The following is a 13963-nucleotide window of genomic DNA, read 5'->3' as shown; positions in this document are numbered from 1 at the left end:
AAGGGGTCTGAATACTTTCCCAAAGCACTGTATGTATGAAATTCGAAGCTATACTACTTTTTAACATGTTTATCTTGTATACGGTATTAGTGTAGTGTTTACTGTACTATATGCTATTTTGTTTTTGAAGAACTGAAAGACGACCACCACGTGGTGGTAGAACGTGTCTATTTACAGACGAACAGGAGCCTGCCATTGTGCAAATGGAAGTTGTAACTAATGCCTTAAGACTGTGGGAATTCCAACAACAAATGATTGAAAACCAGAGTGAGCTCATCAACCATAGCCCCCATCCTTGGGGCTCGCCTGTTCTGCATGTTATTCTGGCATTAATACGTATCACATATCAGTTTGCAAACAATGTAAAAAATAATATATATCATTGAGTTAATAAATCCACATACAAACATGGTCTCTTTTTTGTTTTCTTGAGTAAGGCAGGTCCAAAATGCATGTGTTTCAGCCTAGCTCAGTGCTTTCTGTGGTGGTGGGGCAAGCCAGCAGAAAATACGGAGCATTGTGCCGTGATTGGCTCAGTGTTATGTCACTCATGGGGACACTACGTCACCGCAAAGTCTAAGAGGAAACCTTGAAAATTCTATCTCTTTGGGTGCTGCTATAGAGTTACATTAGAAGTGCCCATCCAAGAAGGTCATTGGTCATTGGCCACAGATAAATTGACATCAAATCACGTTATATGTACAATAGCTTTGATCATGTCAACATCATACTTTCATGTCAACATCATACTTTCAAAATCTTAGTTAGCAGTCATCATCATGAATCAAATCGACAATCTACTGGCAATTTATTTTTAATCCTTGTCATATGAAGAGAAATGAAGATAAATTATAGATAAAGTTATCGGTGCACATCGGCCATAAACATTACACAACAAGTTAGAAATCTCAAATTCAACAAGTGGTTAGGAAGGAATCAGTGACAGTGGACGTTTGGTCTCAAATCTGGGATTACGGGTCTCTTTTCCAAGTTTAAAATGATAAACATTCAACATTGGCCATGCTGTCAATGAAGCATTATTTGTGCCGCACTCAAAACAACTGTTAACTCGGAACTGCGAAAACTTGACTTCAGTGAGTTCAAGACAGTTGGGATGTCAGGAATAAACGACTGCCGACTGGTAAAATACATTTGAACGGTCATCCAACTCGGAATTGTAAATCTGCCCTCCAGTTGTTTTGAAAGCACCATAAATCCAGAGAATGCCAGACTTTGATGACAAAATTTGCTCACGAAGGACCGTCGTCCCACCTTCCTGTTCAAGTGAGCACAGCACAACAAGGTGAGTCCATATGCCAGGGAGATATGTATACTGTAGCTAAGAAAGTAATACTAAGTGTATGTTGTGTAGTAAGCTCTTAGTAGCCCATGTGCCCCACTATAATAATTTGGTCTATTTACTCCTCTTAATTTTGCCTACTGTTCTGACTTGGTAGTGCACATGTAGCCTATAAACTGTTTCAGAGAAATGTAATCATCGAATATTGTAAGAGCTTTTATTGTCTGCTTATATGCCCCCTTTATTTATCCTACGGTTCTGACTTGGGGTACAGGGAGAACATTGTAAGAACAACCCTCCTCTGAATTCTCAAAAGTGCAAAACAAATAGTTATATTGACTAATTTTACGTCCGTCCTTGCTCGTTCAATGTCTTCATCGAAATTACGGATTGTCTCGTATCCACTTGTCGTCCCCTTATGCCGTAGTTTGTACATCTAAATTGTCATTAGAAACCCCATTTGTTTAAGCAAGTCAGCCATATCTGCTATGTTTTTTTTAAAAGGCAGTAAATGAGGCTGAATGACTGTTTCACTGCCAGACAAGGCTCCGCTGATAGCCAGGTGTAGCAGTGGTAAGATGTTGGGACTGCTGTTGGGACAGCAGCAGGCCTAACAGTTTGTGGGTACCGTTTGTCACCGTTATAGTGCAACTAATGTATTGTTTAGTGTTGTGTTGTGTTGTGGCATGCATCCCACTTTTTTTTCCCTACCAAGATTTACATGCTAAAATCGGCACTGAGGATAACACAGTGCCACTGACGCGGCAAGCTCCCAAGGACTGTTGGCTCTCATTCTCTGTGGCCAATGTGAGTAAGACATTTAAGTGTTAACCCTCGCAAGGCTGCCGGCCCAGACGGCATCCCTAGCCGTGTCCTCAGAGCATGCGCAGACCAGCTGGCTGGAGTGTTTACTGACATATTCAATCTCTCCCTATCCCAGTCTGCTGTCCCCACTTGCTTCAAGATGTCCACCACTGTTCCTGTCCCCAAGAAAGCAGGTAACTGAACTACAGTGGCAAGAAAAAGTATGTGAAACCTTGGGATTTCTGCATAAATTTGTCATAAAATTTGATATGATCTTCACCTAGGTCACAACAATAGACAATCACAGTCTGCTTAAACTAATAACACTCAAACAATTATTATTTTTCATGTCTTTATTGAACACACTGTGTAAACATTCACAGTGCAGGGTGGAAAAAGTATGTCAACTTTTGCATTTAATAACTGGTTGACCCTCCTTTGGCAGCAATAACCTCAACCAAACGTTTTCTGTAGTTGAGGATCAGACCTGCACAACGGTCAGGAAGAATTTTGGACCATTCCTCTTCACAAACTGTTACAGTTCAGCAATATTCTTGGGATAGCTGGTGTGAACTGCTCTCTTGAGGTCATGCCACAGCATCTCAATCAGGTTGAGGTCAGGACTCTGACTGGGCCACTTCAGAAGGCGTATTTTATTTTGTCGAAGCCATTCTGTTGTTGATTTACTTCTGTGTTTTGGGTCGTTGTCCTGTGCCTTTTTTTCTCCACACATAGTGTTGTGTGTTCCTTCCAAACAACTCAACTGTGGTTTCATCTGTCCACAGAATATTTTGCCAGTAGCGCTGTGGAACATCCAGGTGCACGTTTTCAAACTTCTGACGTGCTGCAATGTTTTTTATAGACAGCAGTGGCTTCTTCTGTGGTGTCCTCCAATGAACACAATTCTTGTTAAGTGTTTTACGTATCGTAAGCTCGTCAACAGAGATGTTCAAATCAAATCAAAGTTTATTTGTGTAGACCTTACAGTGAAATGCTTACAGGCTCTAACCAATAGTGCAAAAAAAGATGTTAGGTGAACAATAGGTAAGTAAAGAAATAAAACAGTAAAAAGACAGGATATAAACAGCAGCGAGGCTATAAAAGTAGCGAGGCTACATACAGACACCGGTTAGTCAGGCTGATTGAGGTAGTATGTACATGTAGATATGGTTAAAGTGACTATGCATATATGATGAACAGAGAGTATCAGTAGCGTAAAAGAGGTGTTGGCGGGTGGTGGGTGGCGGGACACAATATGCAGATTGCCCGGTTAGCCAATGTGCGGGAGCACTGGTTGGTTGGCCCAATTGAGGTAGTATGTACATGAATGTATAGTTAAAGTGACTATGCATATATGATAAAAAGAGAGTAGCAGCAGTGTAAAAAGAGGGTTTTGGGGGGGAGGGGGCAAACAATGTAAATAGTCCAGGTAGCCATTTGATTACCTGTTCAGGAGTCTTATGGCTTGGGGGTAAAAACCTTTGAGAAGCCTTTTTGTCCTAGACTTGGAACTCCGGTACCGCTTGCCATGCGGTAGAAGAGAGAACTGTCTATGACTGAGGTGGCTGGGGTCTAGCTGACTCCTGACTCCAATTAGCTTTTGGAGAAGTCATTTGCCTAGGGGTTCACATACTTTTTCCAACCTACACTGTGAATGTTTAAATGATGTATTCAAAATAGACAAGAAAAATACATTATTTGTGTGTCATTAGTTTAAGCACACTATATTTGCCTATTGTTGTGACTTAGATGAAGATCAGATCAAATTTGATGACCAATTTATGCAGCAATCCAGGTAATTCCAAACGGTTCACATACTTTTTCTTGTCACTGTAAATAACTATTTCCCCGTAGCACTCACTTCTGAAGTGCTTTGAGAGGCTAGTTAAGGATCATATCACCACTACCTTACCTGACACTCTAGACCCACCTCAATTTGCATACCGCCCCAATAGATCCACAGACGATGCAATCGTCATCGCACTGCACACTGCCCTATCCCATCTGGACAAGAGGAATACCTATGTAAGAATGCTGTTCATTGACTCTAGCTCAGCATTCAACACCATAGTACCCTCCATGCTCATCATTAAGCTCGGGGCCCTGGGTCTGAACCCCGTCCTGTGCAACTGGGTCCTGGATTCTGACGGGCCGTCCCCAGGTGGTGAAGGTAGGAAACAACACCTCCACTTCGCTGATCCTCAACACAGGGGCCCCACAAGAGGGACCACGCCCATATCCACATTGACGGGACCGCAGTGGAGAAGGTGAAAAGCTTCAAGTTCCTCGTACACATCACTGACAATCTGAAATGGGCCAACCACACAGACAGTGTGGTGAAGAAGGCGCAGCAGCGCCTCTTCAACCCCAGGAGAATGAAGAAATTTGGCTTGGCCCCTAAGATCCTCATAAACTTTTACAGATGCACACTTGAGAGCATCCTGTTGGGCTGTATCACCACCTGGTACAGCAACTGCACCACCCGCAACCGCAGGGCTCTCCAGAGGTGAGAGCCTGCCCTCAAGGACACCTACAGTACAGCACCCACTGTCACAGGAAGGCCTAATAGAAAATCAAGGAAATCAACCACCCGAGCCACGTCCTGTTCACCCCACTACCATCCAGAAGGCGAGGTCAGTACAGGTGCATCAAACCTAGGACCGAGAGACTGAGGCCTCAAGGCCATCAGACTGTTAAATAGCCATCACTAGCCGGCTACCACCCGGTTACTCAACCCTGCAGGCTGCTGCCTTATATTCATAGACATGGAATCACTGGTCACTTTAATAATGGAACATTAGTCACTTTAACTTCTTGTCAATATGGGGCCGCTGTATCACCATTGGAAAAAATAGTGCCCAAATTAAACTGCCTCGTACTCAATTCTTGCTTGTACAATATGCATATTATTATTACTATTGGATAGAAAACACTCTCTCGTTTCTAAAACCGTTTGAATTATGTCTGTGAGTGAAACAGAACTGGACTTAGAGCAATTTCCCTATGTGGATGTGAGAATGCAGAATTTTCCAACCTGCTCTCAGACCTGTGTATAAATCTGCCTGTCTTCTATTGGTTGAGATGCACTGCATACGCCTTCCCCTGGGTGTCAGCAAATAGAGGGTCTTGAAATGGAGTAGGCAGATCTGAAAGTCTATAAATTGATTGGAATCAAAGTGTCCCCTCTTTTGATTCTTCGCTCTGACGCAGGGAGGCTATTGGCATGTCGTGTTAGAAGCTCCTGTTTTAGCTCCTAGATATATCCGGCTCTGATTTTATTCGATATAGGCTTTAAAGACATCATAATCTTGTTATTTTAAACTGAGTTATATCAGTTTATGTCAGTATATTGCGATTTTCGGGTATTTCATTTTCTGGCGTTGTAGGAAGTTGGGTGTCTCTCTCTCGCATGCTATTGTTTACTGCTAATTGCAACGTGGAAGACGACTTTCTCCAACCCAGCAACGATTCTTTTGGACAAAGGACACCTATCCCAAGATTCTGATGAGAGGTCATCAAAAAGTAAGAACTATTTATGCTGATAATTCATTGTTCTGTTGAAAAAAGTCAAATGCATAAGACGCCATTACTTGCAGTGTAGCCTTGCTTTATCGCACGCTGTATTGCGCAGTAACGTTAATTTTAAAAATGTAACCCGGCGATTGCATTAAGAACTAATTTGTCTTTCAATTGCTGTCCAACCTGTATTTTTTTTGTCAAGTTTATGAATAGTTTCGATAAGAATAAGTGCCTTTCCAAGATGGCGCCGGACAGATTGCTTGAGGTTTTGGACACTATTCTCATTGTATAAGCACGATTTGTGCCGCTAAATATGAACATTTTCGAATAAACTCTATATGCATTGTGTAATATGATGTTATAGGACTGTCATCTGAAGAATTCTGAGAAGGTTAGTGAAAAAATTAATATATTTTGGTGGTTTATACGTTATCACTATTTTTGCCTTGAATCAATGCTGGTGTGATGTTTGCTATTGTGGTAAGCTAATATAACGCTATATTGTGTTTTCGCTGTAAAACACTTAGAAAATCTGAAATATTGTCTGGATTCACAAGATCTGTGTCTTTCATCTGCTGTACGCTGTGTATTTTTAAGAAATGTTTTATGATGAGTAATTAGCTAATACACGATGGTCTCTGTAGTTATTCTAGTCGCTTTGGTGAGAGTTGTGATGGTGGCTGCAATGGTAAACTCTGATTTATACCTGAAATATGCACATTTTTCTAACAAAACATATGCTATACAATAAATATGTTATCAGACTTTCATCTGATGAGGTTGTTTCTTGGTTAGTGGCTATTTATATCTTTATTTGGTCGAATTTGTGACAGCTACTGATGGAGTAATAAACTGTTATAGTAAAAAAAGTGGTGTCTTTTGCTAACGTGGTTAGCTAATAGATTTACATATTGTGTCTTCCCTGTAAAACATTTTAAAAATCAGAAATGATGGCTGGATTCACAAGATGTGTATCTTTCATTTGGTGTCTTGGACTTGTGATTTCATGAACATTTTATTATATGATATCCCTGTGGCTTTAGGCTATGCTATGCTAGTCAGCTTTTTTGATGGGGGGATCCCGGATCCGAGTTTGTGAGGCGTTAGAGGTTTAACTTCTTCTGGCTGCAAGCCCGAAGCCGGGCACAATATGACAACAGCCACTTTAAGTGCAGGGCGCGAAATTCAAAATATATTTTTTAGAAATATTTAACTTTCACACATTAACAAGTCCAATACAGCATATGAAAGATAAACATCTTGTGAATCCAGCCAACATGATTTTTAAAAATGTTTGCATTTGTGTAACTTTCTGGTTTGAGTATACACAAACAATATACAGTATTGAATATGTCACATTAGTGTGATCTGGGTTTGCACTAAGTTAGATTCATTTTATTTGTTTGCGTGTCTCATTGGTATGCAGAGTTTCCTTTTGAGAAGGGAGTACATGATTTTGATTGCGGCGTTACATTTTGCAAGATGTCTGTGGGGTTTAGGGAAATTGGCTAACTGTTTTGTGTACCTGAGATGTGGTTTCAGCAAACGTGTGTTAGCAATTGGGAAAAACTATAATCAAAGAATACATGTGAATGTAATTTGTACTTGTTCCTACGCAAAACCTGTCCAATTAAATGGGATGCTATGGGCTAAATAACATTCCAATTAAAAAGATGGGGCTACAGAACAAAATATACATTTAATAGAAAACCTTAGAGCTGTAACTGTCGTCTTGTGGTGAATGAGCGGACCAAGGCGCAGCGGGTGATGAATACATAATGAATTTAATAAAGAAAAGAATAACGATGACAAAGCACACTTTAGAAATTACAAAATAACAAAACGAACTAAACAGACCTGAACATGAGAACTACATGAAACGAAGAACGCACGAACAGGAAAAACGAATGCACGAACGAGACAGTACCGTGTGGTGCAACAAAACACAGACACAGCGACAATCACCCAACAACAAACAGTGAGAACAGCCTACCTTAATATGGTTCTCAATTAGAGGAAACGTCAAACACCTGCCTCTAATTGAGAACCATATCAGGCAACAAATTTAACCCAACATAGAAACACATAACATAGAATGCCCATCCCAACTCACGCCCTGACCAACTAAACACATACAAAAACAAGGAAAACAGGTCAGGAACGTGACAAGAGCATGCTTCTATTCACCCTGGAATTTTTCCTTTTTGTCAAAGTGCTTGATATTCAGCCAGCAAACAACTTTGGTCTTCTAGATCACCCTGTTGACTATACATTTACCTATTATATGGACCGCAAATAGCATGACAATAACTGAGATTTTGAAATAATGTCAGATATGAAACTAACCGGTAGATCGTCCCAAAGCTGGCTCTTCTTCAGTTCATAGGAGGGGTGGGTCAGGTCCAACTTTGGGACTGGGAAGCCAGGAATGGTGTTATGTAGATGGAACCCAAAGGTCACTAGCCAGCTATTCACATCTACATCGGACAAATAAGGGCAGAGTCATAATACATATTTAATGGCATGGTTATGTAATTAAAAATATGGTAATGTTTTATAATATAAGTATTTTGTGACTTAGTTATAATTATTAAGCTGGTTATACATGCATGAACAAAGCACGTATAAACATTTAAACTTTTGAATAGCACATTTGAATAACATGTATACACTACGTGCACATTAAATATGACTAAGTAAAATAAAAGTTAATAAATATCCTACCTGCCACATATTCTCTCACTTCATGTACTTTGCTAATGGGGTTGTTGTTTCTGAACATATAGAGATTAAAAGGACCTGGCTCTTTCCCCACTCGTTTCCACGTGCTGATGTCAGGCACAGTCCATCTGCCGGGCATAATGTCATAGTCCCTCTCACCAAAATGCAACAATTTGGTCAGCGGATCATAGAGTCCCCCGTGGAACCCCAGCACCAGTTGAAAGTCTGGGTTGGAGTCAAAGTAGATCTCTCCGTACGCTGTGTACTGGACCTGCTTGATCAGGAGGCCGTTGCTGGTGAATACGGCAAGAGGCGTGCCGGTGTTGTCACAGGCGATGTAGTACTCCTCTCCGCTGCTAATCTCCTGGGCAAACAGGTGGCCCTGTAGGTCATAGTAGAGTGAGGTGATCTCCGAGCTGGAGTGATTGTAGACGTGGGTGATTCTGCTGGGGTAGCTCAGGTCTGCGTAGAAGTATTGCAGGTGCTGTCCCAGACTGGCCTTGGTGGACACCCTTCGGCCCAGGCCGTCGTAGCGGTACTGGATGATCCAGCCGTTACTCTTGCTATAGATGCGCGCCAGGAGGCCTTTGGAGTTGTACTCAAATATCTCAGAACCTCGCTGGCGGAGGAAGCCATCCTCGTCCATGCGGTACTGTATGTCTCCCAGGCGGGTGATGCGGTCGCGGAGATCGTAGCGCAGGGGGAGCAGGCGGGCACCGTTACCTGGGTTCAGTAGGTGGAGGTTGCCATTCAGGTCGTAGGTGTAGCGCCACATGACCTTGTCATTGAGGTAGACTGTCTGGAGCTGGCCATCCACGTCATACTCGTAGCCGTACTTGGTGGTGTTGGCAAACGGTCCGATCTTGATCTCCCTCTTGGTACATCGCCCCGCGTCGTCGTACTGGAAAGTGATCCAGTACATGAGGGATCGGAAGATCTCGTACTGAATCTCCTTGATCCGTCCGTGTGCGTCAAAGTGCTTTGTGTAGGTCATAACAGCCGTGGAAATGATCTGGTTGATGTCATAGTAGATGACGCCGAACTTGCCGAACTGCTCGACTTTGCCGGATATGTCGTCGAACTGGTAGAGGTCGATGGGCAGTGGGGTCTCATTGATGACACCCTGCACGCTAGTAATGCGCAGGCTGCTGTCGTAGGTGTAGTCGAAGCGGGCGTTGACCATGCCGTCCTCGCTGAAGCGGAAGATCTGCCGGTCCACCAAGGGGCCCACTTGACGATAGCGGATCGAACATATAAAGCCCTCGCTCTGCAGGTTGACCGTCTTTAGCACGCCCGCCATCTCGTCATAGGTGAAGCTGACCCGCGTGATGTCATACAGGACTTCGGCTAGCTTGTTCTGTCGCCGATACTTGTAGAGGACCTGGCGGCCCGTGCCCAAGTGCGCCACTCGCTGGAGGAGGCCGTCCTCGCTGTAGTCCACAGCGACAGAGGCATTGCTGTCGGGTGGGTGAAAGAGGTTGCGGTAGTAGCCCACCGAGCGGACCGTCTGCATGGTGTAGCGTGCTACACTGGGCATGGTGACTGCAGATAGCCGATCCTGGGAGTCAAAGTCGAAGATGTACTGACGCTGGCTGTGGAGCAGGAGCACCATCGACTAGAGGAAAGATGAGGGAAGGGAGAACAAAATTCTTTACAGCTCTTTAAATATTCATTTTTATACGGTCCACAAAGCTTGGTTTTATGAATACAAATAATTATATATACACCACCAGCTCACTAAATAGCCTAAACAATTTCATCAGACATTCACACATTTATTTCTGGCTCCTAAAATTCTTGCAGACATAGAGTTAATGAATATGCACTTTGGATGCTAGAATTGCTTTCAGTGGGCTGCCACCCTTCCTGTGAAAATGCCATGCCCAGTCAACCGTTTTCACACTGCGGTTCCTTGAGTTACCAAGGCTTTCAGTGTGCCCCATGTTTCTCTGTTGACACGGCCTATCCCAGTCACGCAATGAGCTCAAGGAGGGCGAGGAAATCTCTGCCTGGTTTTGCATGGGGAAAGGTCCTTGTAACTGAGTCCTGCAGTAAGTTATCTCACTTATTTTAACTTCTGCGAGAAGTTAACATAATGAGCAGCTCTAATGTGGGCAGGTACATTATGTGTGACTGTGTGTGTGTGAGATTTAAAAGTTCTGCTTCAGCAAGGTGTGTGTGTGGCCTCGATTTCAATATACAATTACTTTTATCATCAAAAGTACAAAATTTTTGTTTGTGCATTGATCGACCAGTGGAGAAACCAAAGCATTTTATAGTCGCTTCAACCCTCACCTTGTCAAGATAGGTGTAACTCCACCTCTTCCCGTCAGCAAACACTCTGGACACGAGGCGTCCCTGACTGTCATACTCCAACCGCTCCGTAGTCGGCCCCCTCTGGAGGGCATTGATCTGCCCATTGCTACTCAGGCTGACGTTCACGGGCAGCAGCTTACTGCTGGGCACCCACAGCACGGGGTGGCCAGTGCCGTCATAGATAATCTTCAGCAGGAACTTCCTGTGGTCGTCATATATCTTCTCCGTCCTCAGCGTACGGTCGTAATCAACCGACAGAATGTTCCGGCCGTTCACCTGTTAGTTGGCAATATGTGTATTGGATCAAAGGCCAGACAAAACAAAAACAAACAGACAATGAAGCTTTTAAGTCAGTCATAGAGAGGGCACTTATAGTTCTGTCTGGACGACTGTTAAAGTGGCATTTAGTGTGATTGCCGCTCTTTGGCATTCAGTGTGAGGAGATTAACAGCTCCTTCAAAGGCTTCATTAAACTCTGGCATTTGCTCAGCAAGTCTTAAATCCCACCCTCCTCCCTCCTTAAATTTAATGGGGACAAAATTGCTGTTAACCCTTTAGGATTGGCGTATATGGATAGGTGACATTTCACATTTTTCTTACAGAAGAAATGCATAACCTTAGTAACAATTGAAAGGGAACAGTTTGGCAATTATCTGAAAATTATTCGACCAAAGCTGACACAAGACTGAATCCAAACATTGCACTGTTGATTTTATTGTGCAAAAGAAGTATTCAACTATAAGGTGCTTTTTGAGCACTCCTAGCTGTGCCGTTGAGGAACTAGAGCAAGTACACTTGTAGTTTTGTTTGGAACAAAACCCTGCATCCCCGCCATCACACAATTACTGTTGCTGTTTTCGGAAATCCCAAAAGGGTCCATTATAAATCGCAATCTAGGTCAGTTGGGCATCATTTGAGTTATAAAATACGATATTGAAGTGTTAAGCTTGCAATTCAGGGAAACGGATCATCATTTTGGTGAGCATAGAAAGGAGTGCCTTCAGGCACATGTGTCGCTGCAAATTTTCTTCACAATAGACAAACAGCCTCATTCTGTTCAGAATAACCTAGGGTATGACAACATGTCATCCCGTAACTGTACAACAAACATAGTGATCATGAACGTTAACACTGTTCATGACATGAGATTAATGATATGGAAATGTTGAGTGCACATTGGTCCTGGTCAGTCCCTGGATGGGAGACCAGATGCTGCTGGAAGTGGTGTTGGAGGGCCAGTAGGAGGCACTCTTTCCTCTGGTCTAAAAAATATCCCAATGCCCCAGGGCAGTGATTGGGGACACTGCCCTGTGTAGGGTGCCGTCTTTCGGATGGGACGTTAAACGGGTGTCCTGACTCTCTGAGGTCATTAAAGATCCCATGGCACTTATCGCAAGAGTAGGGGTGTTAACCCCGGTGTCCTGGCTAAATTCCCAATCTGGCCCTCAAACCATCATGGCCACCTAATCATCCCCAGCTTACAATTGGCTCATTCATCCCCCTCCTCTCCCCTGTAACTATTCCCCAGGTCGTTGCTGCAAATGAGAACGTGTTCTCAGTCAACTTACCTGGTAAAATAACGGTAAAATAAAAAATAAAATAAAATAAAAAATAAACATTTGGACAGGTGTTTAGCTTGAATGTATGACATCAAAGCGGTACTTATTATAATCCTTAAAGTCTCATATTTCAAAATATGTAGAGGCCTCTTAATTTACAGCATTTCCCTCACTCAGACAACAAAACATTAGCAAAAGTTGCCCAAATTAGCGGAAGGGTTGGGAGCAACTTCTTGTCGCGTCTGCTGCTCAGGTTCAGATGGGCTGTCAGTCAAAACCCATACAGTGCTGTGAGACACAGAGTCAGAGCTCTGATGTCATGTATAGCATATTACTGTACAGCCACTACGGTTCCAATTTAGGAATTTATCAGTGACCCAAATCTTGTCTTGCTAATAAGTGAAACTGTCTGAATAAAACAGTGAAACTCACCCTTAGCTTGCGCCCAAAAACGATGACTTTTCCCCTGGCCTGCTCCTTGCGGAAGCGCCACTCAACCAGATTCTGCCCACTCTCCCCTGGCAAACTCATGTTGCGCCGTGCCACTGTGGGGTTGGCAGTGCCCGCCAGGATGTGGGGCTCAGTCTGGTAGTGGGTGTCCATTCCGTTGGCATAGGTGATTCTCAGAGAGTTATCATAGCCCACCTGATAACTGCTTCTACATTGATCTGAAAATATAAAAAGACAGGGTCATAATTGATAACATTGTACTAAGTGCTGTGATTATAAATGATTGTTGTGGATACTAAGGGAAATCTTGCCTATGTCATGTTAGATAACAATAACACTACCTTCCAATAGAAAAACAGATGAACATTAGAAAAGGACTATAGAACTACAATACATTGAACAATTCACTAAATAGCTTGAAACACAATTTATTCCTGATTATTATTTGACCATGCTAGTCATTTATGAACATTTTGAACATCTTGGCCATGTTCTGTTATAATCTCCACCCGGCACAGCCAGAAGAGCACTGGCCACCCCTCATAGCCTGGTTCCTCTCTAGGTTTCTTCCTAGGTTTTGGCCTTTCTAGGGAGTTTTTCCTAGCCACCATGCTTCTACACCTGCATTGCTTGCTGTTTGGGGTTTTAGGCTGGGTTTCTGTACAGCACTTCGAGATATTAGCTGATGTACGAAGGGCTATATAAAATAAACTTGATTTGATTTGAATACAAAAAGTTACGACACAAGGTTTCTGCTCACCCCACACACTGAAGGAGTAATAATTTACACTGTCTTCTGTAAACCCGCTCACCCGTAATGATACATGACTTAAGCGTACTCAACATTGCTCTGAGACCCCAGCAACAATGACAAAAAACCACCTTCAAAAAGGCAGCCTGTTTGTGTATCAGCAAGACTGAGAGGAGGAGATGTGTGAGTTAAGGCTTCAGCATGCTTCAGTTCGGCTGGCAGCTAGTCGAAGTCGGTTAGGTGAACAAAACGAGTGTGCTTGCATACTCCCTTGAAAGAACTTTGCTTGAAAAATTTGCTAAAAGCGGCAAGAGACGCGTAGCCAGTATTCACTTCCTCAAAATAGACAGAATTCATCAAATAAAATCACATTTTATTGGTCACATACACATATTTAGCCGATGTTATTGCGGGTGTAGCGAAATGCTTGTGTTCCTAGCTTTAACAGTTCAGTAGTATCTAACAATTCACAACAATACACAAATCTAAAAGTAAAATAATGTAATTAAGAAATATATAACTATTAGGACAGGCAACGTTGGA

The 13963-nt window shown here is 42.8% G+C and overlaps 1 protein-coding gene across 5 annotated transcripts in view; it reads right to left on the bottom strand.

The window, feature by feature from the left end:
- The window catches only part of LOC129827967 (teneurin-3-like), a 223676-nt gene that overhangs the window by 4983 nt on the left and 204730 nt on the right, over positions 1 to 13963 (bottom strand). For all 5 annotated transcript variants that reach the window (XM_055889282.1, XM_055889283.1, XM_055889284.1 and 2 more), the window contains 4 exons: positions 12652 to 12887; positions 10640 to 10936; positions 8348 to 9959; positions 7970 to 8100 (listed from right to left, as the gene is read on the bottom strand). In XM_055889282.1, coding sequence (XP_055745257.1) covers positions 7970 to 8100; positions 8348 to 9959; positions 10640 to 10936; positions 12652 to 12887 — 2276 coding nt within the window. The remainder of the gene's footprint in view (positions 1 to 7969; positions 8101 to 8347; positions 9960 to 10639; positions 10937 to 12651; positions 12888 to 13963) is intronic.

This window comes from Salvelinus fontinalis, chromosome 29 (assembly GCF_029448725.1).
Source record: "Salvelinus fontinalis isolate EN_2023a chromosome 29, ASM2944872v1, whole genome shotgun sequence".
NCBI classification, from domain to species: Eukaryota; Metazoa; Chordata; class Actinopteri; order Salmoniformes; family Salmonidae; genus Salvelinus; species Salvelinus fontinalis.
The sequence above is the reverse complement of the archived record's forward strand: the minus strand, read 5'-3'. Positions and strand labels throughout refer to the sequence as shown.